The sequence below is a fragment of the Hirundo rustica genome, chromosome 17 (assembly GCF_015227805.2).
Source record: "Hirundo rustica isolate bHirRus1 chromosome 17, bHirRus1.pri.v3, whole genome shotgun sequence".
Lineage (NCBI taxonomy): Eukaryota > Metazoa > Chordata > Aves > Passeriformes > Hirundinidae > Hirundo > Hirundo rustica.
This window is the reverse complement of record NC_053466.1, coordinates 2,171,785-2,197,133: the sequence shown is the minus strand read 5'-3', so window position 1 is coordinate 2,197,133 and position 25,349 is coordinate 2,171,785. Positions and strand designations below refer to the sequence as shown.

General features: G+C 48.0%; 2 protein-coding genes and 1 long non-coding RNA gene across 4 annotated transcripts in view; 1 reads left to right on the top strand and 2 right to left on the bottom strand.

Annotated features, from left to right (window-relative positions):
- DNAH10 (dynein axonemal heavy chain 10) overlaps positions 1–536 on the top strand; it is a 48,449-nt gene extending 47,913 nt beyond the window's left edge. The window contains exon 77 of the mRNA XM_040081126.2: positions 222–536. Coding sequence (XP_039937060.1) covers positions 222–368 — 147 coding nt within the window. The 3' untranslated portion in view covers positions 369–536. The remainder of the gene's footprint in view (positions 1–221) is intronic.
- Positions 537–656: 120 nt separating this feature from the next.
- Positions 657–15,116, bottom strand: CCDC92 (coiled-coil domain containing 92). 2 transcript variants are annotated; one of them, XM_040080882.2, is made up of 4 exons: positions 15,023–15,116; positions 4,250–4,386; positions 3,876–3,917; positions 657–3,294 (listed from the first exon to the last, which is right to left on the bottom strand). In XM_040080882.2, exons 2-4 carry the CDS (start codon positions 4,377–4,379, stop codon positions 2,519–2,521), a joined length of 948 nt encoding a protein of 315 aa, XP_039936816.1. In that variant the 5' UTR covers positions 4,380–4,386; positions 15,023–15,116; the 3' UTR covers positions 657–2,518. The 2 variants fall into 2 exon arrangements, with proteins under 2 accessions (XP_039936816.1, XP_039936817.1); XM_040080883.2 differs by lacking the exon at positions 15,023–15,116 and adding an exon at positions 13,810–13,896.
- Positions 15,117–20,602: 5,486 nt separating this feature from the next.
- LOC120760610 (uncharacterized) lies at positions 20,603–23,896 on the bottom strand. Its single transcript, XR_005703421.2, has 3 exons — positions 23,682–23,896; positions 23,471–23,556; positions 20,603–21,594 (listed from the first exon to the last, which is right to left on the bottom strand). It is a non-coding gene; the product is annotated as an uncharacterized LOC120760610 (long non-coding RNA).
- Positions 23,897–25,349: the final 1,453 nt, after the last annotated feature.

Genomic DNA, 25,349 nt, shown 5'->3' with positions numbered 1-25,349 from the left:
TGTGATACTCTTACACTCCCCCTACTCTTTCAATTATTCCCCATCCCCAGTAAATGACATAAAGGACATTCAGATTTTCTGGGTATTGGCTATTTAAGACCTGTAAGAAAAGAAGTTCATTTCTGAAGCCAGTGCTCTCTCCTGGAGGCCCCTGCTGTTTGCAGCTCCGTGCAGCAGCTCAGGCACTGCTCAGTGTCCGTGCTGCCTCCGCGCTCTTTCAGAACACGCTCCGGACCCCCGTGTACACAACGTCCCTGCGCCGCAACGCCATGGGCTTCGGCCTTGTCTTTGAAGCTGACCTTTACACCACCAAGCACATTTCCCACTGGGTCCTCCAAGGCGTGTGTCTCACCCTGAATGCTGAATGAGTCAAAAATAGGCAGCACCTTCTTCCCCCAGAGTGCAATGCTTCAGAGGCACAGGGAAAAAACCCTGAGAGGCAGAGACTTGGCACCATGGGTGGGGTTGTGTTCACTTAGGCACACCTGACTTTAGTTAGCATTAGCTTGGTTGTATTATACTCCCAATAAACATGTTTGAAGAATAGAGTGGTCTTTGTAATTTGTGTTTCCTTTTGGAACGGCTCCAAGCTGGTCTGTGGCTGCAAAGAGAGAGGAAGTTGGTCTCGCACGCACAAAGACGAAGGTTTGCCTGGATGGTTGTAAGAAATGTCTTTAATTGCCCAAAGCATCACTTCTGCTGCCTGGAAGCGGTGCCTCCCACCAGCCTCCAACAAGTGGCAGGGTAGGTCACTCATACAACACACGACCATAGAAATATGGTGCCAACAACCAAAGTAACCAAACCAGCTGCTGGTTAACGCAATACACGTAAAAACAGTAAACCCCAGAGGCACAACCTTGCTTTAACCAACCCCTTTCTGGGGACACAGCTTTTCCCCATCCCTCCCCGCCACTTGTCAAACAAATTCCTACCACAGAGCCAGCAAGGCGCGAGGCTGAGGCGGGTCTGGGACTTTGGGCCAGCGAGTGACAGAGGGTGCAGAGGGCAGAGCCTCGCCAGGGATCAGCCCTGCTGCAAGGGTCATGCTGCGGGAATGGAGCGGGACCACAGGCGGGAGAAGAGCTCTGCCAGCCTGCCAGGGCCTCTGCCAGCAACGCCGACAGCGCCCAAGGCTCCGGAGGGAGACACACCAACACAGCTGCAGAAAAAGCTTACGAGGGGCAAACTACAGCTGGCGAGGGGAGGGGACAGGGCAGGCAGGGATCCTTCATCAGCTGTCACAGAGAATACATGTTCCAAATTTTTAAAGGCACATCATAAGCTTAGCAGCATTTGGGAGCCAGTGTTTCTTGCTGGTCCTACTCAGAGGCTGCAGACAAGAGTGAAGCAGAGGTGAACAGAATGTAAGAAAAATGGACAAAGTCGTGCTCCTATCCCAAAACTACATACCCTCCCAGCTCCTAGTATGCCTTTCTTTCCTAGAAAAAAAATAATAAAAAAAGAATCAAGTAGTCTAACAGCTGTTGGGGCTACTTGCTACTTACTAGAAAGGAGTAGGGGAATCTGGTCAAGTGCAAGGCAAGTCCATCCCAATCCACAAGGACAGAAATCAAGGATGCCAGGTTCTCCTGTACGAATCGGTTACATCACTTAAAACTAAATACTCACATTTGAGGGGCAAATCAGGTTTCTAATCTGGCAGCGGCCAGCACTGTCTGATGATGCCTAGAACAAGACTACGATTTTTAGGAAACAAAAATAATCCCTTTACAAAAAAAAAGTGCAGGTTAGAGCATAAAGAACCATTGGAGAGCCAGTTACATTTCCTCCCTGGAAAAGGAGCTCTGAGCCAGTATGGAAGGTGCTATAAGTGCAGTGTACTGACTAGCATAAAATGTGTTGTGAAGCCATTTGATTAAAGAAAGCCCAAAACTATCCCCACAAAGAACCCAGTGTTCGTACTCTTCCTCTGAGGGTCGATAACCCTTTAAACAGTACTTCCCCCACCCATATTTTACTTAAAGCCACAAACCAAAGTATTTAGGATTACTCAAGTAGTGCTTGCTGGGACTCTGGGGACGTCCTTAGGTCATTAAAGTGAACGTACACGCGCCCAACGTTCAGTGCTGCTGCGAGAGCGGCTGTGGCAGAGCTCAGTGCAGGCTCTGGGGTGCTCACACACAGCAGAGACAAGAGAAGCCCTGCCAGGTGAAACGTTACCAGCCAACACACGTGGCTGCAGTGTGAGGGAGGGGTGCTCTCTCTGCTCACTAACGCAGCCCGCGCCTTTGTCCACACGTGCAGTTACGCTAAATGCAGCAGCACTTGGAAGCAAGCGGTCAGGTCCCCCTGATTTGGCCACAGCATGGAGTGGTTATATACCTTGCCATATGAACACAGTCCTAGGAGGTTTCATTAGAGCAAAATGTATTAATGATGTACCCGGGAGGAGTTTGGCATGCATGGGGCATCAAAAGAAACTTCACCGCAGGTGCTATTTACCCTACAGGCTCACAGTGCATAACCAGCACAGAACAGCGCTTCCGTGGTGTGCTCAGACAGTTCTGTCTGTCCCCGAGTGCTTTCTGACCACTTTGCTCCCGTGGACCTGATCCACTGCCAGGGTCTCCACCTCCTGGGGCGGCTGGGCGGGCGCGGCGTGGTGGATGCGATGGGCCACCCCGATGTGCGCCTTGTGCGGCTTCTCGCGGGCGGGGCTGTGCGATTCGCCGGGCGCGCGATCCGAAGGGATCGGTGGAATCACCAACGGCCTCTCCTTGATCAGATGCACCTCTGCCGTTTCCCTGGCCAGCAAGAAGGGCGTGGGATCGGGCATGGCATCCACGGGCTCTCGCAGCACCAGCTTGCGGCTCTCCGACCCTATTCTGTAGGCCTCTTCGAACTCGGGGTTCAGCGGCGTGGACAGACTCTTCTTCATCCGGCGCCGCGGCGTCTCCGGCAGTTTGTCCTTGGGAGGGGACGGTTTGTAGCTGGACAGCACGGGGCTGCCAGACGGGGTCCCCTCCGAAGTCCCGCTGGCGCTTATCAGCTTCTTCTTGGCCGCATGCAGCTGAGAGGTCAGATAGGCAATCGTGCTCGCTCTCTGCTCCAGTTCACTGGACAACATATTGAGCTTATGGCTTTTCATTTTTAACTCTTCCAAATACTTCTTTTCTCTTTCTTTAATAGTGTTTTCCAGCACCATTATCATCGCGTTCTTTTGTTCGAGTTCTTTCAACAATTCGTTATTTTCAGCTTCTTTGATTTTCAGCTGAGCTTCGAGATCCTTGCACTTACTTTTGAGTTCATCACTTCGTGAACCACCACTTTCTAGAAGAACAGGAGAAGCAGAAGCGTTCCAAGTTAACAACAGCCATTATGTAAAACAGTGTTATTGGGTTCCTCTTGCCCTCTCCAAGAGGAATCCAAAATACAAACTTCACTAATACTCATCCCACACCATCCCTGATCCAGGGGATTAACTTCAAGGCATTATCTTATTCCTGCTCTTCACCTGTTGTTAACATAATACACAATACATAATAATACATAATACATGATACATAATACATAATAATGAGGATCTAGTATGTACACACACATATCTACATATAAAAAAATATATATAAATAAAAGTTTTGTGGTTAATTACAGCACCAGCTCAGCTAAGTTTTAAAAATAGTCTCACTCTTCTGCCCCTAAAATTTGTGTCCTGTGTTCCCTTATAGCAAGCAGGGAACTGAATGTCTAGTGGAGTCAGCAGTTCCAGGTGCTATTCCTGGCTTGTCCACAGATTTCCTGTATGACCTTGGGAAAGAACTTTTGACATTTACTTCATAAATAAATCTGGGAAGTATAAAATATGAACATTGAACATGAACATTATCAGAAAAATGCCATGTATTCCTTACCTGACGAGTCTGAACTCTTTACAGTCAGCTCATAGGTTAAATCTGAGGAAAAAAAAGTTGTTTATTTTTGTTAGAACAGCATCATGGAGCCCATACATCACCTGGTGAGCAGATTTACAAGGACAACTTGCAATAAATACAGAATTAACTCCTCCCACTGCCCAAAGCAAGAATAGGAGAGTCACTGCAAATTAGCAAGCATGTAAACCAACTAACTACCAGCTTTTTAAAGGACAAATGAAAAAGAACTTGGCTTTGATCAGCCAGTTTGCCACAAGATACACTCTAAAGCCCCCAAATCCACCCTGCTGGCAGGCTTTGCTGCTGAGGTTTCGCTGCTGAAGTGGGAAGCAGTCACCCCAAGGAATGGGCACCTGTGCAGCGCTGCTGCAGGCGGCGCAGCTCCTCGTGCAGCCCCTTCAGGGTGTTGGCGTGTTCTCGCTGCAGGAACAGCAGGTTCTTCTGGGCACTCTGCAGCTGGTTCTTCAGGGTTGAGGTGGCCATCCTGACCCTGCCAGGGAGCACACATGGAATTGTGATGGTGAGTTACCCGGCACACACGGGGCTCCTCCCTCTGCAGCCAGGATCAGCGGGGATGGCTGAATTCTACTGTTAATGCACGGATTGATGTGTGATCATCAAACGCCACAAGAGGTTTTCTGCTATAGGACTGTTTCGATTACAAGTGCTCTTAGTTCATCAAAAGCCTAATTATACTGTAGGCTGGAGCAGGGAACTCATTTGTTTGGCCTTAACACATTTAACGGATTAACTTCAGACAGTCTAAATCATTAATCCCATTACAAGTTAAAAGCAGAGTTCTGAGGAATGGCTTACTGTGTCCATGCTGCTGAGGGTTTCCACTTACCCCTGAGGACACGGGGATTGGTAAAATCCTTGGCAAGAGCAAGGAAGAAAGCACTAAAATGCAGCAGCTCTAAGGAAAGAGGCAAAGCAGGGGTCTGAGGCTGGAGGCACTGCCATGGATGTGGCTGCCAGGGGTGCCTGAACTGAGATGTGGGTGCTGGGACCAGCACAAGGGAAGCTCTGGCTGCTCTTGGGTTTCCTCAACACAGGGCCCAGTAACACAGAACAAGACAAGGACAGTGCTGCACTCCAAGAGAAAACAAACAGATTTTCTTGCTCAAGTTATGAGTACATGGAAACCTGTTACACCACTGGGTTTCCCTTACAGAACAGCCTTGTACAAGTTGGCCTTGGCTACAGCAGTGCTCACACCCAAAGACAGACACAGTTAATGCTGACAGATATCCTTGAAGAGCCCTGTGCTGCCAGTGTTGTGACCGGTCCTGATAAAGCAACAATGGATAGAATAGGAAAGGCTAAATTCTGTTATATGTGTAGAAACCATTACAGTAATTAGGTTACAGGGAAAAGTGAGGAGTCAGAACTCCTGTTGCCTGGACAATCCTGTTGCCACTGCAACCACGCCTGGAATTACAGGACCACACAGGGTGTCCAAGATGGACCTTAACGGGTTTGCCTTGGCATGGCAAGGGTTCTCCACTGGGACTCTTTGCTATGGAGTCTCATGGCAAGAATTAGCTTCTACCAGTTTAAAATTGGTAGAGCATAAGCTCAGAGCAAGTGACACACTTTTGTTATTCCTAAACATATCACAGCCCTGTGCTTAATTTTATACTTTTATTCCCCAAAAGAACACCAGACTTGGTACTCCAGCATCTTGGTGACGCACTAAAGCACCTGGGGATGTGGTGTAGAAATCACACACACACAGAGCCCTCCTGATTTCATCAGTGACCTGAACTGACCTCATCTTCTGCTGACTTATCCCTACAGAAAGTATTTGATTGCAAAAAAACCTAAAATGAAGGTGTGAAAGAGGTTAAGAAAGCCACGTCTGAGCAGGAGCCAAACAGCCTGGTTACCTTGTAACAGAGATCAAGGATTAAGTTCAGTGCCCAAGAATGTGGGCAGCGGAGCCAACTGTGCTTTGTGGAGTGAACGGGTCATTTTACAATTACCACCGTGAGCAAACAAGCAAAAATTATGGACCAAATATATCCTAAAAAGAGATTTCTAGGGTGGTTAAACAAATTTTGCAACACCCCATCACTGCCACACTGGTCTCCCACAGCCAGTGCTGGAGGGCTGCTGGAAGGGGCACTACCCAGCCACAGCAATTACTGTGGGGCACCATTAATTCTGAGGAGTGAGAATATTTAAGCTGTGATACATTTTCCAAGTGACATCCTCTGGCTTGCAAAGCTGACACCAGACAGACGGGAGCTTTACTGAATTATCCCATTTCTTCAGTGTTCATCCTACTCTGATCCACTGAACATGACAGCAGCATAAAGCCACAGCTGGAGCTCTGACTGTGCAGGACACCGAGGCTCAGAAGGGATTCTTAATCGAGGAATGTATTTTCCAAAAGAAACCCTAAGCTGTGATAGGAGTAGGTGAAAGAACAGCCTCCACACAATAGCCCAGAGCTTCTGTTCTCACAATGGGTATTAATGGTGGCTGTACACCTGTAACTGTAACCTGAATTGGAAAATACTTGCCTGAACAGGAAAATATTTTATCATCAGCAGTCAGTGTTAATAGCTCAGTCCTGGCAAATAAATACATTCATTAAAAACTAGTTTCTAAATGTTAAAAAAAAAATATCAAACCAGAACAAGGCTCTCACTATTAATCTCCTCATTTGCTTTTTCACTTTGATCTTCTGCATCTAAAAGATCACACCAGGATTACCTGCTCTGAAGAAAACAAATATAATCAGAGGCAAGCGAGTGTTACAGGCTTAGGAGGAAAATAAGAATTACCAGCACCAGAGCATCATCTTCCCTGCAGCAGCAGTAAGTTAATCAGTGAGATCAATTAAACCAGCCCACGATGAGTTTTAGCTGCAGCCCCTCTGCACTAAGCAGTCTCCCACACCCCCCTGCAGCCTTTCTGTGCTTTTCCCCTCTCAGCAGCCTGGTTGTCTGCTGTCCTCTCTCCTTCCCTTCAAGGGAATGGGAAAGCCAGTGAGGTGAAGCCACAGCCTCCACGGATGTGTGGGCAGCAGATCCAGTTCCAAACCCACTCACCCACCTGCTTTTTACACAGCACAGCCAGCACTGTGAACTCTGCCCCCTGTGCTTTGGGGAACAGCCAAAACCATCTACTGTCAAACCAGGGACAGGGAAAGAGACAGTCACTGTACAGAGACATAGATCTGCTAGGTCCCATAGTCCTGGGATTGCACTAAGCTGATTTCATCTCAGGCTCTCTGAAACAAGAAGGTCAAAAACCACAGGAGAAACAGGAAATGCAAAAGTCAATGGCGCCCTTTGCAGCCCAGAGGAGCAATCTCCACCTCCCACCATGGAAATTGGTGGGACAAGCTCCCAAATCGACCAGGCTCTGGCTGGATGCTGGCAGATAAATGACACCAGCGCTGGCAAGAATGCTGTGACTGCAAACACAGGCACAAAGTTATGTCACTATGCTTTTCCCCCCTTCCCCCCCAAACAAACAAACAAAAATGTTTGCTACGTTCTTACACAGACAGAACTGTGCACTGCGGAGCTTGGCAAAGTCCCCTGGGAATGCACGCAGCTTTTGGGAAGGATGACAGAACACTAAGGGACACTGCGGTGTCCCGGGGTGGTGGTGAGGGTGACACTCCTCCTCTTTGGCAGCAGGATTGGCCCTAAACACCAGGTGTCCAACCTGTCAGTGACAGTGCATTCCACCCTTCAAACAGCCACAATTTCTCATTTCTCAGGACCACCACACGACCAGATGTTTCTATATATAGATCACAGACCAAGCCTCAACTCCTCCAAACAATGGATTCACAATTTCTCTTGAAATCACTTTAATCACGATTGCACATACCTAAGCCATCATATTCCAGTAAAGAAGGGAACTTCAATTATCATTCCTGTAAGCTCACCTTAAAAAGGAACAGTTCCGTCTCCTTACGAGTGCATGCTCTCTTCAAAAGGGAATACACACACACAAAATCTTATACGGAAAAGGAAAAAATATTGAACAGAAGCTTTCAAAATGCAACTTAATCACATGCTCACCATAAACAGTCACTAACATTTTAACAGCCATATCTTGCCTTGCAGAGGATGTGCAGGCTCCAGGCCTTTTTGGATCTTAAGCATTTGGACAGAGTTCAAAATGTTTCAAGGCAATGAGCATCTGGCTGTGTTTCAGATGCCTTTGCACAAAATCAGAGCATCTCTATACCCCGCCGCAAGATAGGAGAGAGATGCTAATCTCCGACCTTAGACACAAGTCCAAAGGATGGAACGAAGCCCAAATAACAATGATTTAACATTTTCATTCCTGTTTGGTATCCACTGAACAGAACACAATAACCTCCTTTTGCGTGGATGGGGTGACCATCACCTGAGAAGCTGCTTTAGCTCCCTGCCAACTCACAGCTTTGCAATATGTATGGGCAGACATTTTCCTCTCAACTGCCCACTGGCCAGCACTCCATCCAAATGCAACAAAAGCTGCCAAAATGTCATTTGTTTGCCTTACAAAATACAGTTTCAAGAACTAAGTAAGGACAGTGGATACCTCTTGTAAGAACCTCTGAAGTTTTAGACCCCAGACCCCATTTTAAAGATTGCCACTGAACTGACCAAACTTATCTAAACACAGCTGTAATGCTGAAATTACCGACAGTCACTTTGTTGTTCTTTGCTTAGATCAGCTCTCCATCTCGGAGACACAATGCCATCCCCAAAGTGTTTGCTCAGCTCCTTTAAAAGGACATAACAAAGGAGACCCGGCAGCCTCCACAGCAACTCGAGGGCTTTGCTCTCTTTCTGCTCGGACATTTAAGTCCCCCACAAACTGATTCTATCACACCACTACAGCTCCACTAAAGCAGATCCAGCTCAGTGACAAACTGCTCCAGTTTCAGATTTCTGCTCACCCCTCGTTCACCATGCATCAGACTAAGCCAGTTCAACTAGTCCAGCGCTGATAAGCCAAGCTTTTCAGACAATACACTCAGCCTACACATCCACCTCGGGACATCCCTTCCCTTCTCCAGGGCTCCCTTCTCCTTAACACCTCTCGCAGCAACACCTCTATCCTCAGCCCTCTCCACTACAATATAACACTGCTAACAATCATTAGTGACCCAGTAACTTGTTCTCATATTCTTTTTGTTTGTGTGTTTTAAACCAAACAAAATTTGTCGTTCTCTCCCAGAGACAATGGAGGGGAAGAAGGGGCTGTGCCACTGTCCTCCCAGAGGAAGGACATGATTTCGCTTTCTCAGCTCCTTTTCCATTTCTACTGCTTTTGATGCTATTTTACTCAGTGGTTTCTCTGCCTGACTTTCCCATCATTTTCTGATCAGAGACTGTGTAAACTCTTTACAGTCAATCTCTGAATGTCCTGCAAGCACACATTTCAGCATTTTAGTAAGAAGATGATTTTTTGTTACTCCTACAGCAGCTGGTACGGCAGCGGGAAGAATAATTGAGTGGACACCACCCTGGTAGCAATGATTTAATTCTGGATGCTCCAAAGGAACCAGCTGGTACTTTTGCACAGAACTCACGACTGTCTACGTGCCTGACTGTCTACCTGGAGTCAGGAGCACTGACAGGAACTGTTCACATGGTGTTTTCTCTCTCCTTGAGACCACCCAAGCCCAGAGCTGCCACAAGGGAAGAGACTAAAAGGAGTCAGATATTAAAATCACAACTGTGACAGAGACTATTGCAGAACCAAGTCAAATGGTCCTGCAGTGGCATTTCCTACAGACACAGTTATCAGGAGCAATACCAGGGAAGGCAAAGCTAGGGCTGCACAGCTGTCAGGAACAAATAGCTTACTCTGGCAGGAAGCATTGAAAATGACCTCATTTGAGCCTAATTCACTTTAGGTAGACAAGGTATTACCTAAATGACACTGAGGCTTTCAAAAGAGCCCCTTTAATAATGATGAAATGACAATAAAAGCCCTCACTAGCAAGACTACCTCGTCATGTAGAGGAACAGGTTGCTTCTCTTCTGCTCTCGAGCACACGCTCCTAAAGATTGGCTCTTTTATTTTATTCACCCCTTCATTCTGAGGACAGAACAGTTTGTTATTTTAATATAACCTCCCACAAAGCCACAGAACGTAAACTGCACCCCAGTCACAACCAGGCAGTCACAATATTGCAAAGACACATTAGTCTTTCTAGTAAACCAATTTCTTTTGTCAGAAGAATGACAAGAAAATTAATATTCAATTCTCCCAGACTAACACAGTATCAATGTTACACATAAACCTGAGCCTCATTCTATTTTTTTTCCAAAGTCATTAAAGAAGTTCTCCAGCTTCAGTTAAAGCTGAATCAGGACTTAAGTTATTAAGGTAGGCTGTGGGTGGTTTTGGTAGAAGGATCTGTTAAGCATAACTCCAAATTCATGCTTAGAAATCACACTGTACTACAGAACAGTCATGGGCTTTTTTCACAGATCACATACTCACTTACGAACACTGCATGCCCGCTTTTAATTTTGTCCCCTATGATCAAAAATGCATGAATTGCACCAGAAATTGAAGAAAATGTACTTGTGCAAAATAAAACTTTGCCCTTTCTGAAGCCTGCTGAAACACAAACCAAAAGAATTACTAAGCTGGTTTCACATAACCAACTTGGCTGGGCCTTTTCCCACTCCCAAACTCGACAGAAACCCATCACCACACACACATGTGACTATTTCACTGCCCAGACATGATTTTTTCTCAGCCATCCCACTCACATATACTGAGCAAGAATGTAGTGCTGCATTCTTGAAATGCTCCAGAATCACCTTCCTGCTCATTCAGTGAACCAGGTCAGGGAACTGGTGCGGCTGAAAACAAACCCGTTTTCTCACTGCCTGTTTTCAGGTGGTTGGTTCACTGTGCAGCACTATAGATGCCTGGGGAAGGTGAAAAAATAAAAATAAAAAATAGAATCTGTAAGCAGGTCAGGGGGGTGGTACAGGCAGAACTGCTTCCTGCAGCAGAGCCAGCTCCAGGCACTTGGCTGAGCTTGAGCTCCTACTGCATGAACTGCAGAAATTATGATTTTCAGAGGTTACCAGGAATATTTGTGAAATATGGCAGAAAGCAAGCTAAAGAGATCATTTACAGAGAGCAGCTATTGTAAAGCAACGCTACAGAACTGCACAACTATTTCCAGGCAAGTCTAACAAGATGAGGAGATGCTTTTCTCTAATGCATTCTGCGATGCTGTTTCATAAGGCATCGATTTTTATTATTTTAGAACAGCAACTATGATCAAACAAACAAAAACTGGTCTCCACTTTGCTAAAGGTTTTGAGAGCTGCTGATGAAGGAAATCTGGTAGTGGTGATGACCTATGTCCAAGTCCTTTGTTAAGCAAGATTTTTTTTTTTTTTTTTTTGGTGTTAAATAAGATGCCAAGACAAAGGAACCCAAACAGAGGTGCTTTATACCCTCCCTTACACAACCCAGGTATCTCAACACAGAGCCAGTAAAGCTACACAGCTTAAATCAAGCTTTCCTGAGGCTGGAAAGGAAACAAGCAGACACATTACAAAGGGAACCTGCCGGTTCTGACATCATTCCCACGGCTTTTCTTCACAGATGGACTCTTCCCGAGCTCGACACCTCTGCTCCACAGAAATGCGATCTGCCAGTGCCTTTTGTGCCCTCCCTCCGGGCACGGACTCGGATTACAGGCAGCTACTGTTCCCTGGCATATTTTCAGCCTTTCTGGAGACAGCTACCATTCTGTTCACAAAGAAGCCATGACATTTAACAGTTTTCAGTCCAGCGCTGTTTTTAAACCCCATCTCTCTCAATCAAATAATTCAAAACAACAAACAGCAATGTACTTTAACATTTTAAATAAAAACCAAAGGTCTCCTTGAAGTAAAATGAGAACAAAAATGCTCCCCAATAGCAGGAAAGAAAGAGCAATCCAAAGAAAAGCCTTTTTGCAACCATTATTTAAAACCACTCAAACGAAGCTTGCAGAAGTTCCAGTACACTCTGAAAACATCAGTTTCAGCAATATTCTGTCATGCCTCTAATGTCTAGTAGTATATAAATATATCATTCCTATTTATAGTACCACAGTCTTTAACATCACCAGGAGAAATGAGCTGGTAGATAATGGCAAAACATTATTAAAAAAATCATTCACTGCTCACACGGAGATGGACTAACACCCATTATCACAGTGCTGGACATCCTGGTTTAGAGGAAGATATTTTTTACGTCACTCAAAAATGAGCACAGAGAAGAATCGGGCCCACATCCATTGATGATACTACAGCCAGACAGGTAAAGGTGATGGAGCAGAGGTGAGGGACAGCAGGTGGTAAAAGGGGCTCCACTCAGAGAACTATTCCTTCACGTGCTTTTCAGATGTACATTGGATCCCTGCAAGGAAAGCAGAGCCCTGCAGGTAAGGTTTGTGCCTGAACAAAGGGCACCCTCCCACCCCAACCCCACCCAGGCTGTGGAGCGCTGCCCCCGGGCTCTGCCAGACCCTTCTGGGAGCGCTGGCTCTGCTTACACAAGTGGCTCATTGCAGCAGCCCGGCGGCAGAGCTGTGTCTGTGCTGAAGGATTGTCACAGCCACTCGTGCTCCCGTGTGCTGCAGGAAGCCAGAGCACAGCCCTGCCCTTCAGCAACAACATCCTTACGTTTCCCTTTCCGTGGCTGCGCTTTCCAAACCAGCCATAAGAAAAAACTATGTCCCCACACTCAACTTTTCCCCCTCCTCAAGTTCCTTGGTTGCTGAGTTTTCAGTAAAGTGCTGCTCAACTAAACACATCACTTTGTGTTACTAATAGACACATGTACATAAATATGCACACAAAGTATCACTTGTGAGCATAGTAAGTTTTCAGAAAGATGATGTCTGTTCCCTCTATAAAATAAACAACTTGCTACCTTCTTATGCAAAATGAAGTTAAACATGAACTTGAGTAAAGTGATCAATAATAATCTTTTTACCCAATACGAAAACAATCCTTCATAGTTCCGCTACTTTAAACCACTATTTTTTTAAGCCACAGAACAGAAATGAGACACCTAAAAATTACAACAGAACTCCCTCTATAATGCTGAATAAATATTTTATTTTGCTTTACGTTATGATCCACATTCTGCCATAACAGCACTGGGGAGTTTATGTTCTGCCTCCTGCAGTTAAAGGATTGACTAATGTGGTAGATCTGGATGAACAGATATATCGCCCTTAACACCTACAGCCTCTTGAAGTAGGGCACACTAAGGAACAGTGGGATTTTTGTAACAAAACACATTTTAACATAAGCTAAAAGCACTGAAAATATGCATATGACATAAAGAAAACTCTAAGAAATTATATTATTGCTGTTCTACAGTTTGCAAGAACTACTGGACTAGAAACTACTTAGAGTACCTGGATTGGTCATGAGACCTTTGTCTTTTCTAAGGGGATGAGGCAGGAAACTTTACAGATACATTAAGCAGAAGTACAAGAGGACGAAAACAAGTGGTTAGCATCAGTTTATCCAATATTCTTTCTTTCCACTTAAGCAGCTGATACTCTCCTCTATTTGGACCTTCCGATCTTTGTTGTTTCACTAAAAAAGACTGCTTGGAGCCTCAGTACAACCAAAGCTTGGAAAATCAACAACATCACAAATCAGACATTATCTGTGTATAAAGCACTTGCTTTAAGCTGTCAAACCAAAAAGGAACGTGCAGTTTAAGAGCATAAATGTCAGTCTCCCAGAGACTCAGTCATAATAGTGCACAACAGAACTGCTTTCACTAATGAGCAAGTTATATGGGAAAAGGCACTGTATTCACAGTCACATCCATTTGTCTTTTATTTTTTAATTAAGGAGTATAATTGATATTGCAAAAGCTCAATACAGCTTTTTAAGTGTAAGCATCTTACCATCTAAGTAAAGCCAACAAGTACCCTGGATGCCTCCTATGCACCTGCAATGCAGATCGAAATAGACAATTCCACCCCCAGGGCTGCCTCAGCTTCTGTGTTCACATTTACCTTCACTGTCTCAGCTTTACTCAATTTAATAAAGTGGGCTCAGGTGCATTCTGCTGCGATCCAGGGCGGGAAGGGCCTCTCCTTCCTCCCTGCTGTCCCACCCCATGTCCTGCATAGGGAAACTGCGTCTGGAAGCATCTCCATGTCTGAAGATGCCCTGCACTTCTCTGCTGCCATGTCCACAGAATACAGGCGTTCTCCTCCAAAGGAAAAACCTCCTCCTCTCAAATGAAGGTTATTCCCTGCCCACTCCAAAACATACACAATCCACCCATCCAGCCCTTTGCAGGCCCTGCGTTGCTCATGGAAATGACACTGTTGGCACTTTGTAAAGTAAAAAGGTGCGATGCAAAAGGCGCCTGCGAAGGATGTGGGAGGATGCGGTGCAAAACCTGTCTCGGGTGCGGGCGGGAGCAGGGGGAGGCGATGGGCTCTCCTGCTCTGGGGCACATCCCAAACAGGAATACCGACACGTCCTTGTCCCCGACCCGGCAGAAACGAAAAGACAAGGGTGGGTAGAGCGAGATGAGTCCCTTCATCCCCCGTGTTCCAGGGACGAGAAAAGAGCCCTGGATGCTCTCAGGAGCGCGCAGGAAGCGCTTTGGTCCAGCGCCAGCGCCCGGCCCGGAGCCGCCCTGCGCGCACTCGCCGCGCTGTTTGCTGCCCCGCAACGGCCGCCCCGGCCCGGGGGGCTCTGCCCGGCCCTCGGGGGGCTCTGCCCGGCCCTCGGGGGGCTCTGCCCGGCCCTCGGGGGGCTCTGCCCGGCCCTCGGGGGGCTCTGCCCGGCCCTCGGGGGGGCTGATCGCCCCCCACCTCCAGAGTATCTCCCCCCGGCCGAGGCGCGGCTCCTCCAGCCGCCGCAGGTCCCGGGGCCGGCGGGGCGTCCCCACAGCCCCGCCCGCCCTCACGGCAGGGTCCCTCGGCGGGCGGTGGATTCGGGCGAGGCGGAAAAAGGCCTCAGCAGCGCCGCCGCCGCCGCCCCGCTCCCCGCCCAGCCCCGGGGGTCGCGATGCCGCCGGCGCCCCCTCAGCCGGCCCGGGGCGGAGGGCACGGCGCGCCGCAGCCCCCCGCGCCTCAGCCGCCGCCCCGCCCGGCCCCTCACCTGCTCGGCCCGAGCCGCGTCCGCCGCTCGCCCCGCCCGAAGCACCGCGGGCGCCCCGCGGGGCCGGCACTGACCGGCGGCGGCACCGGCACCGGGGGCGGCGGCGCAGGCGCAGGTGCGGCTGCGGCACCGGGCCCGTCGCTGTGGTAACGCGGGGACAGCGCGGCCGCCGCGGCCCCGCCCGCCCGGGAGCGCGCCCGGGAGCGCGCACCTGCCTGAGGGAGGAGGAGGAGGAGGAGGAGAATGAGGAGGGCGCCGGGTGTGTGGGAATGTGGGAGAGGAGGGGATGTGCGTTCCCGGGAGAGGCTGCCGTGGTTCAAGCCCAGCTGGAAATGAAGCACCGCGAAACTCCCCCCCGGCCCCTCTCTTCTTCCGCCAATTCCCCCCTCTCCTCCGTGGAACGGGGAGGAGAATCAAAAGTAAAACTTGTAGGTTGAGATCACAACAGTTCAGTAACTGAAAATAAAGTGAATTAGAATAATAATGATAGATAATAATGGTACTATAAAAGAAAGGAAAAACACCCCAAACCGAATGATGAACAGTGCAATTGCTCTTTTCCAGCTGACTGATGTCAGACGACCCCTCCCCAAACACAGATCAGCCCGGGTAACTCCCCCAGTCATGCATTATGTTCTGTGCTGTGGAATGACCCTTTAGCCAGCTCAGGTCATCCGTGCCAGCTTTGCTCCCTGCCAGTTTCTTTTGCAGACCTGCTCACTGGCAAAGCATGATACACAAAAAAGAAAAAAAAAAGAGTTCTTGACTTAGGATAAACAGAACTTAACAACCCCCTAAACAGTGTGTTATCAACACCATCCTGATCCCAAATCCAGAACGCAGCACTGTGGCAGCTGCTGAGAATGACTGAGCTCTCTCCTAGCTGCAGTGAGGACAGAGGTGCACCAGGTGTGTCCGTGTGTTGGGAGCAGCGTGTGTGCACCTGTGTGTTGGTGTGAAGGACGAGCGGGGTGGAAACACATCTGTGAGCAGAAGTTGTGATGTGTGCTCCAAAGGATCACGGCAACACGTGTGTGGATGTGTGAGAAAAAGCCTGCCTGGAGTTTGGGGAGGTGTTTGTGCCATTGGCACACGTGTGTGTGAGTCTCCCCCAAGCCCACGGAAACAAGCGCAGCTGCAGCTGAGCCCCAGGAGAGCTGAGTGGAATTCCTGCCGCCTGTCCTGCTCTGCACATGCACATTCACTCTGCACTGTCATTTCTGTGTTAATATATGAATAAATGTGACCTTCAGCCGCCCACCAGTAGGGCAGGCTCTGGGTGTGCAGCCCTACGTGGTTGGATATTCCCTGCATTTTCTTTACAAATCAATGTTGAAGATGACGGCACATGGCACAGTCACTGGCCTGGGAATCTATCTCTGGCAGATGCACACAAGCATTTATGGATGCGTTTGTAATGGAAATAACGTACTTCATTATAAGGGGCTTCAAAATTAAGAGACAGAAACTTGGCTTTTTGAAGCAACCAATAGAAAAGGCCAATAAAGTTTCTAGAAGAGAGGGATAATTTTCTTAGTCAAATGATGCACTATACACAGCAGAGGGAAGAGTTTAGCACCTTCACCAAAATCAAATTCAGCATCAAGCTGCTGGCTCTACCTACCTTGAAGGTGATTCTGTTGTGTGTGAGGACACAGAGGATGGATCTTTACATACTTTGCACCTTGCAGCTCCTAAAGCCAGGGAAAGGAAGCACAACATAGCCTAGAGGGAAATATTTTAAAGAAAATTCATTAGTCCTTAATCAAAGCTAAACCCAAGGATGACCAGTTTTAGATGGGTGTTCAGAAGTGAAAAGCCTGCTACAGGGGGAGATTTAATTCTGCCAGCAGCAGTGCAGGAAGGCCATTCCATTTTATCCATCCAGATTTTTATATAAAATGTGGACTCTTAATTTAGGATCCCGTTAGGTGACAACCTAGTCTGGGAAAATGATTCAGTTAGAACCTGTGCCAAAAGAGAAATGCATTTGCCATCTGAATCATCCTGGCAAGGAAAGACAGAAGGGTGTTAAATTCAATATGGATCCCTAATAACTGAACACAAATGAAGGAAAACCCCCATCTGTGTTGTTCCAAAGAAGTGCTTTTTATTAACAGGCCTTAAGATGCGACATTTATAGAACAGAAATATGTACCTGTACTCTACGTAAGGAAAACCTGTTGGAAACCGAGGGAGAAAAATACATTCATTCAGAAATAAAACTGAAATAGTCCCTGGGCATTTTCTCCATGTGCCCCTGGTATCTCTGAAATTTTCAGCTCTCAGAAGTTTCAGCCCACTTTGTCATGCTTTGAAAGATTGCTCTGCCCCTCGCCAGGTGAGCAGCACTGAGCTGCCCCACTCTCTTCATGTTCAAAATGAAACGTGAACATGGTAATTATGTGTCATTAATATCTGCAAAATTCTTGAACAATCCTGAAGAGGGGAGTGCAGTATAATACTCAGCTCAGAAATTATAACTGGAGGAAGCTCTGACTTTCATTGCAATCCATGAACTTTGGAGATAGCCAAAAATTCAAATCCCCAATCCACCCAAGTGCAATCACCAGGCTCTCAGACATGATAATTTTGCAGTAAAATTCACGTTTGTGGTCCCCCAAAATCAGAAATCACAAAAGCTTCGTCATGATGTAAAGCTTCTTGCTGGCTCTCTGCTTTTTCAGGTGCCTCTCTCCTAATTTTTCTTTTGCTTGCTTTGTTTTTTAAAAAGCAGAGGTTACAGGGAGAGGGGAGAGCAGCAGAGCTGGAAGCAGGAAGGTTTAATCACCTCTCCTGCGTCGCTGCACACGGATGTTGTTTCTCTTTGCTCTGCATCTCTAATATCAACAAGCACAGCTGGCCTGGTTTTGATTCCGGTAATGCTGATCTAAATCCAGGCACCCTCCACCCTCTAAAGCCAAAAGAGTTACTATTAATTAGATCAGCGTGGCTGAGATGAGAATCCGGGATTAGCTTCCCATTCACCCTGTCGGGAAGGGGAGCAGCACTCTGGGGTGGCTGTCCCTCCATCAGAGCAGGAGCTCACAGGCGGTGGGACGAGTTCCCTGCTCAGGGCAGCACTGGGAGAGCGAGGACAAGGGGAAGGGATTGTGCTGAGCCTTTCCCAGAGCTTGAGGAGCAACAGCCAGGATGAAACTCAACCAAAATGTTGAAATCTGGTGGGTGATGTGATCCCTCCCCATTTCAAAGGGGAAGATTTTAAAAATCAGAAGGAAATATATATGTGTGTGTGTAGAGAGAGAGAGAGAGCTCTAACAGTGAGTTTTATTTCATACCTCTGCTGTCAGACATCTTATTGCAGGAGCACCAGTTAAAATCCTCTCTGCCTGATCCCGCTCAGTGGCACCGTCCAAGCCAGCATTCCTCCCGCAGGGCTCTTCCTGAGCGCTGTCTTTGGTCCCTTCGCTGCACTTTACCAACAGCCTCGAAGATAATTAGCAGTCATCAGATGAGAATTAATTTTTAACAAACTTCTCCCTGCGTGGGAGAGGGAGTGGAAAGCTCAGTGAATGGCAGGAAAAGTCTCTGCAGGGAGTGACGACAGGTCCTTTTATCATCCTTCGCAAAACTGTGACATTACCAAGGATTTATTTACAGAAGCTGGGAGGAATAAGGGAGATGCTGTCATCTCCTGAAGGCAGAGACTGGTTTTAGTTATTGTTTTTCCTTTGTTTGCAACAACAACACTTGGGCCGGGGGTGCTCCTGGTACCAGAGGACACCTCCTGCTGCAGAGCAAGGAACATCTGATGGCAAATGCTGAAACTGATGCCCAGGCATCTACTGAGGAGGAGAAAGCAGGTCGGGATCCAGGAGATGCCAATCCAGCCTGACGTTTTGGGCTGGAGCAGCAGAAGGTGGGAGCTGCTGTGAGCTGCATCTCTGTGCACGGAGGGGGGCACAGCACACAGATCCTACCTGCAACCCAGCTGCAGCATCGCTTCCCAGCAGGGAAATGGTGCTGGGCAGGGCGTGGCCAGCTGTGTCCCAGCTGTGTCCCAGCTGTGCCCCGCCGGCCCGCATTGCCTTTGGGTCACGACTTTACAGCCGGGTGCTCAGGAGCACCAGCAGCTGTTTTTAGTAGGAGACGGCATCATCTGCAAATAGCTTTGCTCTGGCTCTGCCTCGCTTTGGCTCCCTCAGCAGCAGGCAGCCAGGAGGGTTTTGCATCCCTTGGATCATGTATTGCCCAGAAAGCTAATTTAGTGCAAGCTGCCCTTATCTCATCCATTAAACGTGCAAGTGAATTGACCTGCTCCCTGATCATAAAACATTGCTACAATTGCTGGCTGGGAGAAGGCGTCAGCCCCTTACTCAGCCCCCTTATCTCCGCTTTACCAAACAGACTCTTAGTAAATCCATTATTTTTCAGCATTAATTCATGAGATGGCCATTAGCCAGAATTCTGTGACTGTACAAACAAGGGTAAAAGCAATTCCCACCTTTCAATTATATCATGGGCCTTTCCCAGAAACTTGGGGAGAAAGCGTTCTTATTCCAATCAGATAGGGTGTAATTAAGCCCATAACAGCTTTCAAAAAGCTCTTCAACTAGACAGCTAAACTTAGACAATTAGTCCACAAAGGAAAAAGGACGAGTTACAAATAGCTTAGAAATAAGAGAAGAATATATTTTTTTTCCCCCGGGCAAAAGAAAACCCGTGAAATCTACATTTGAAGACTTTCACAACCCCCCCCCCAAAATTAAGAAATCATAGCCTGCAGTCTGCAAGCAATCACTGACACGTTTAGATGTGTATGCTCAGGCCCTGCCTACTGTGTTTTATCAAGGATCATCAGGAAAAAGCCACTGACCTCTGTGTTCAGGGAACAAAAACACACACCCTGACGCCTGCCGGTGCTGTCAGCCCCGCTGGATGTGCTGCAGGCATTACCGTGCATTAGCGCTGGTCACACACATTGACACACAAACCACGGTTGCTGCCTTTCAGGTCAGCGATAAAGCCGCTCCAGAGAAGCAGATTCGCAGTAGGGGATGTACCCTTGGGCCAAAGAATCATTAAATTATCAGCATCAAGGATCCTACAGCAATGTGACTGGACAGCTGTACAGTACTAGGCTGGGGCTGTTTACTCTGGATTTTTTAAACCGGCCTTACACTGAGTTTTTCCCCCCCTCTGAATAATTTCCCATCACTGCTGGGTCTGATCACCTTGCACAGCCCTGTGCTGCCACAGTCCTCCATCCCCTCCCCATAACAAGCAGTGCCCATGGGAAGAGAGCTTTCATTCTGGCTGGACAAAGAGGGGGAGAAATCACAGAAGTATTAAGGTTGGAAAATACCTAAATATAGGATTCCTTTTGCTGAGATTCGAGGCATGGAAATATTAAATAACCTGCCAGAGCACACTGGGAAACTGAGCTACATTGCCCGAGGGCCTGCCTCACATTTTAAGAGAGATGATCTCTATTCCTGTGGAACAGAATTTGCTCACTCTTAGCTCGGGAAGTACAGATGCCTGTAATCTGTCTTTTAAAAAGGGCTTTTAATGACCAGGAAACAGCACAAAGATCTGAGCTGGCCTTATAAACCCAAACCACGTACTGCCTGTAAGCACAGCATTCCACCTCCCCACAACTCAGCTGCTCCGTGGTCTCTAGGCGAGGGAAAACGAAGGGAGTTTATTTTATCTTCCCTGATGGTGGCTGGTAATGACCTGCGAATTGGTGTCATGTGTGGCTTTTTTTTATTATTTTTTTACTTTTTATTTTTTTGCAGGCTGTAAAACAATTAGGCCCGGTCCCCAGTTAGAGTTTTGCTCCTTGTGTCTGGGAGGGTTTTTGCGCTCGCTGCCGGGGAGCACTGGGTATCTGGGAGTTGTAAAGATGTCTGTGGTTTTATTGCTGCGTTTTTACAAACCTCAGGTTTGTATTTTTATTATGATTGCTGCTGTGAGGACGTTAAAAAAAAAATATCGTGTTTCTCTTTGAGATTACATTTCACTCTGTTGATCTTTCTCTTGACATTTCAGGGAGTTGGGGGATACTGGCAAAACATGCAGGGTAAGCAAAGGAGATCTCTCCTTCACCCCAAATCCTACCTTTGCCAAACTGGGGAGGCACAGGATGTTTTCATTTATTAACTGAACATGGACTTGGGCTGGTGAGAAGCTGTGCCTGAACAGAGCAGGGCTTGCCGTGATGCTAACAGCCCAAGACAGTGCCATTTTCCCTCTCCTGTTAGAGCTGCTGAACCTTTTCCCAGCCTTCTTTTTGGCTCAGCCAAACCTTATCTAAATAGTCTGTTCTTGGGGCAACAGACAAATTGCACAGCTGCTTAACTGTCGCTGTTTGAGACCTGTTTTCAGACTGCAGGGTTGTATTTCAGATTGATTAAGCAAATGATACACAAAGAGGAAATCTCTCCCATCCATCTCTTAGCTGAGACTAATGGTGACGTTGAGATGCAGAGATGTGCTGGCATTTGGCTGCTGTAGAGCTGTATCAATTCTCTGTTCTCACTAGTCAGGGGAATTCTAAAATCTTTTCATCTTGCCTTAAAGATACAGAATTGGTTTCCATCAGCTTGCTGGAAAAAACCAAAACAAAAAAAAGGCACATAGAAACCTGCAGACTTGAAACCCACGGTCAGTCTCAGCTCATATCTTTTTATAATGTTCACTTTCAAAGGACCCCAAAGAACTTGGCAGCTATTAAGGAGGTGGTGATAGAGCTGTAAATTACATGGCAGTGCCCTGGAAAGAGCCAGTTTCAGTATTTGGAAAGAAGAAAGCTGAAGTCAATTTACTGTGTGAGCTGTTGCAAACACTCAGACTTTCTGATTGATAGGATGAAAATGGGAGCAACTTAGGACAGAAAATTTTTTGATGTTGGGAGTTATCCTGGATTATTTATTATCAGAGATGGTTCATTCCAGGCACTGATAATGACAGTGCTGTAGTCACCAAGTCTCAGCCTTAAATAAACTATTCATGGGCACCATTAAAATGCTGTTGCTCACGTCCTCAACAGATTTGGCCGGGACAGATTCTGAGATAACACTGGGACGAGTGGCTGCTTGACAAATTGTCTGGAGCCTTTGCAGGGTTCAGGGTGCTGGTTTTCCTTCTGCTCTGTGACCTTTAGCAAGGCAGTTCCCTTCTCCCTGCCCACCTCCTGCCTGGCTGGGACTGCCTCAGGCCGTACAAATCTGCAGCGCCTGGAACAGCGGGACAGGGATGTCGGTAGAGGCTTCTTGGCAGCAGAGGGATGCCAGCAGCAGATAATCACCAACTGGAGTCATCGGGTTTGCATAAACACAAAGCTGCTCCGTCAGAGACAGTCTGTGCCCTGAACAGACTCTCTGGGCCTTCTGTGAGCCCCTGCTGACAGCAGATCTGTCCCTGGGGCAGGTTCCTCCCTGGGCCTCTGCACACGCCTGGGGCACGAACAGTGCCGGGCTCCGGGGGACGTTTGTGAATAAAACCAGAGAAGATACAAAGCTTTGTTTTTTGTTTTGTGGTGTTTTTTTTTTTTTTTCCCCATGCAGGGTATGGTGGTTTGGCATCTGTCAGGCAAACAGATTAAGAACAGATGGGGGAAAATGTGAAGCCCCGTTGATCTCCAAGGGATTATTTCAGAAACACGGGGAACAAACGCATGCTGGATTCTGGCCCCTGCTCTTACATCCTTTCTGCAGGCACTGCCCCAAACGTGTTTAGTGCCGGTGAACTGTTCTGCCCCTGTGCCTTGGGCGTCTCCAGTCTGCCTCTCTTATGCTGCCGTCCCTTTCCAGCCTTATCTGGGCTGTACCAGGGAGCTACTTGGGACTCCTTCCCCTGCAAAGTGAGGGAGAAGAGCCGCCCCCTGCCCTCAACCTGCAGGCACAGAGACCGTGACCCCTTCCTTTGTCCATGCTGGAGGTTCCCAGCTCTGACGGTTGGTTTATTGTCCCTCTTTAAAGCCAGCTCAGGTCACCAACATCCCCGAGCGCGTCCCCGATCCCACCCCCGAGCGCGCCCCCGATTCCATCCCCGAGCGCAGTTCCGCCCGCAGCCAGCAGAGGGCCCCCGCCGCCCACGCACAGCGCCTGCCCCGGGAATGGGCCGGGAATAATTCGGGAATCGATCGGGAATAGTTGGGGAATGGATCGGGAATAGTTCGGGAATGGATCGGGAATAGTTCGGGAATGGGTCGGGATCGGCCGCGCACGGGCACTGGGGCAGCGCGGGATGGACCCAGAGGAAAAGTTAAACCTCTGGGAAGAGCCAAAGCAGCGTGCAGTGACCTTTGAAAATGCTGCACCCACTGCGTTATATAAACTCATCCAAGTTACATCTAATCAGTGAGCACTTATCTCTCTAAATCCCCCCTTGTTTAGGGCCTGGGACCCATACACAGAAAATGGAGTCAGAATAGTTTAAAGCTATGCACACCACGTCTGCGTTCAAGAAATAAATCAGTACCTCAGATCCTGAATGGTGCTGTGGGAGATGCCCACGGTGCCTGGATGAGCCTGGTTTTGGTCAACGCCTTCTCTTCTGATTGTCCTCTGTATTGGAGAGAAATATGGATTTTACTCCTGGCCCACAAAGGAGATCTTGGTTTTCAATGAGCCATCGAGTAAAATACCTGGAGCTGGAAAGGGAACACAGTGGAATGTGCAGAGAAACATACCCGAGTCTTGGAGAAAGCACTGCTGCCTTTCACCACAAATGGGCCTCAATACAGCTCTCCTGAGGAACACCTGGATCACATGGAACCTTCCAGACATGGAAGCAGCACTTGTGGGCTGTGTGGTGCTGGAGCTGAGCCTGGACATGGCCTGTGGGCTCTGCACCCCACCAGAGGCTCCCACGTCCACCTTGGCTCTTGCCAATATTGCAGGAATAACCACGGCTAACGAGGCACAGGGCTCCCTCACCTCCCCCTGATCCCTGGCTGCCTGTAATTGGGATCAGCTGTAGGAGAGCGCCCAGGAGGTCCCACCTGGCTCAACAATTAAAACTGTCTCCACCCCAGAATCAGCACAAGCCTAATCTCTGTGCAAGAACTTCAGGAGTAGAACCAGTGCGTGTGGCAGCTGAAGTGCCTGGCTAACCAGGGGAAAGATGAGGTACAGCCAACATCCAGGTGGACCTTGGGTCCATAAGAGCGGCCAGACCCCTCCCTGGCTGTAAAAGTCCTACGTTAGGCTTTAAAGATTTGTTAGCTGTAATTAAGCAGCTTTCTGGTCCCATCAGCTAGATGTAACAATCCCTCCTAGCCCATTAACAAAAGGAGCTGGCAAGCCTGGATTTGATGACTGACTGAACAATATGAAGAGGTGGTGATTTGCTGGCAATGTGTTAAAACAGGCAACAAATCAGCTGGCAACCTGCACTGGACTGAAACAAAATCAAAGCAAGAGGCAGATGACTTTGAATGGGCTCCAAAGGTCACAGAGAAACAAGCAAAAACTGATAAAGTTCACAGGAAAACAGAGCGAGCAGAAGGAGCACTGCATCTTCTTGGCACTGGGAGCAGTTGGCATCCGACTTGGAACGAATGTATTTCTGAGTTAAAAAAAAAAAAAATACATTTATCTGGAGGGAAGCTGGAGGCATAAAACCCAAAATGAACTGGTGCATGTGAGCTTGGCTGTTCCAGCACTGGGAGAGCGTGCAGGGACCGTGGTGCTGGCAAAGGTGGAGCTGCTGTGGAGCTCCAGTGCCACAGGGATGGTGACACTGGGGGCACAATCCAACGGTGGCTGTCCCCCGTGGTGGGTGCAAGGGGCCACAGCTGCAGGACTGTAACTGCACCCCATGGGTGCTTCACACTGTCCCATCAGCCAGAGGTCAGGAGAAGAACGCAGAAAAATCAGCTCCAGCATCAAAGCTCAGAGTCTGATGGTCCTCACGTGAGGCAAGATAGAACCACGTATGAGAGAGAAGCAAAAAAGTCCCTTTGCATTGAGGATGCACCAAAGTGGAAAAAGCACTGCCAGGCCAGTGCAAGGAGCTCAGAACATTCCGAAGGTGGGATGCCCAGAGCAGAGGAGGATGAGTGTTAGTTGGTACTTTCCTAATTACAGGATCTGCTTAGCTATTTTAAGCCGTGTTCCATGCAATATTGAAACACACGAGTTTTCATCTTTTGGCAGTTTGGTTGGTACAGCATCTAATTATCCCTGCAGCTTGGGGATGGTAGAAAATGCTTTTCAGACACCCAACAGAGATAAAATAAGTAGAAAATGTGCAAGCATTCCCTTCTCTCTTGGACTTTGGCAAGGGCAGAATCCAGCTCCCACAGTACCTCCTGCACATCTGTCTTAGTATTTGCATTAGGAAGCATCTGTAGGAG

Coding starts and splice junctions, on each gene's coding strand:
- CCDC92 (XM_040080882.2), bottom strand. CDS start 4,379: ATGGCCACCTCAACCCTGAAGAACCAGCTGCAGAGTGCCCAGAAGAAC. Junction 3,918..4,249: donor CCTGCAGCAGCGCTGCACAG/GTGCCCATTCCT, acceptor TTTTTTCCTCAG/ATTTAACCTATGAGCTGACT. Junction 3,295..3,875: donor AAAGAGTTCAGACTCGTCAG/GTAAGGAATACA, acceptor CTGTTCTTCTAG/AAAGTGGTGGTTCACGAAGT.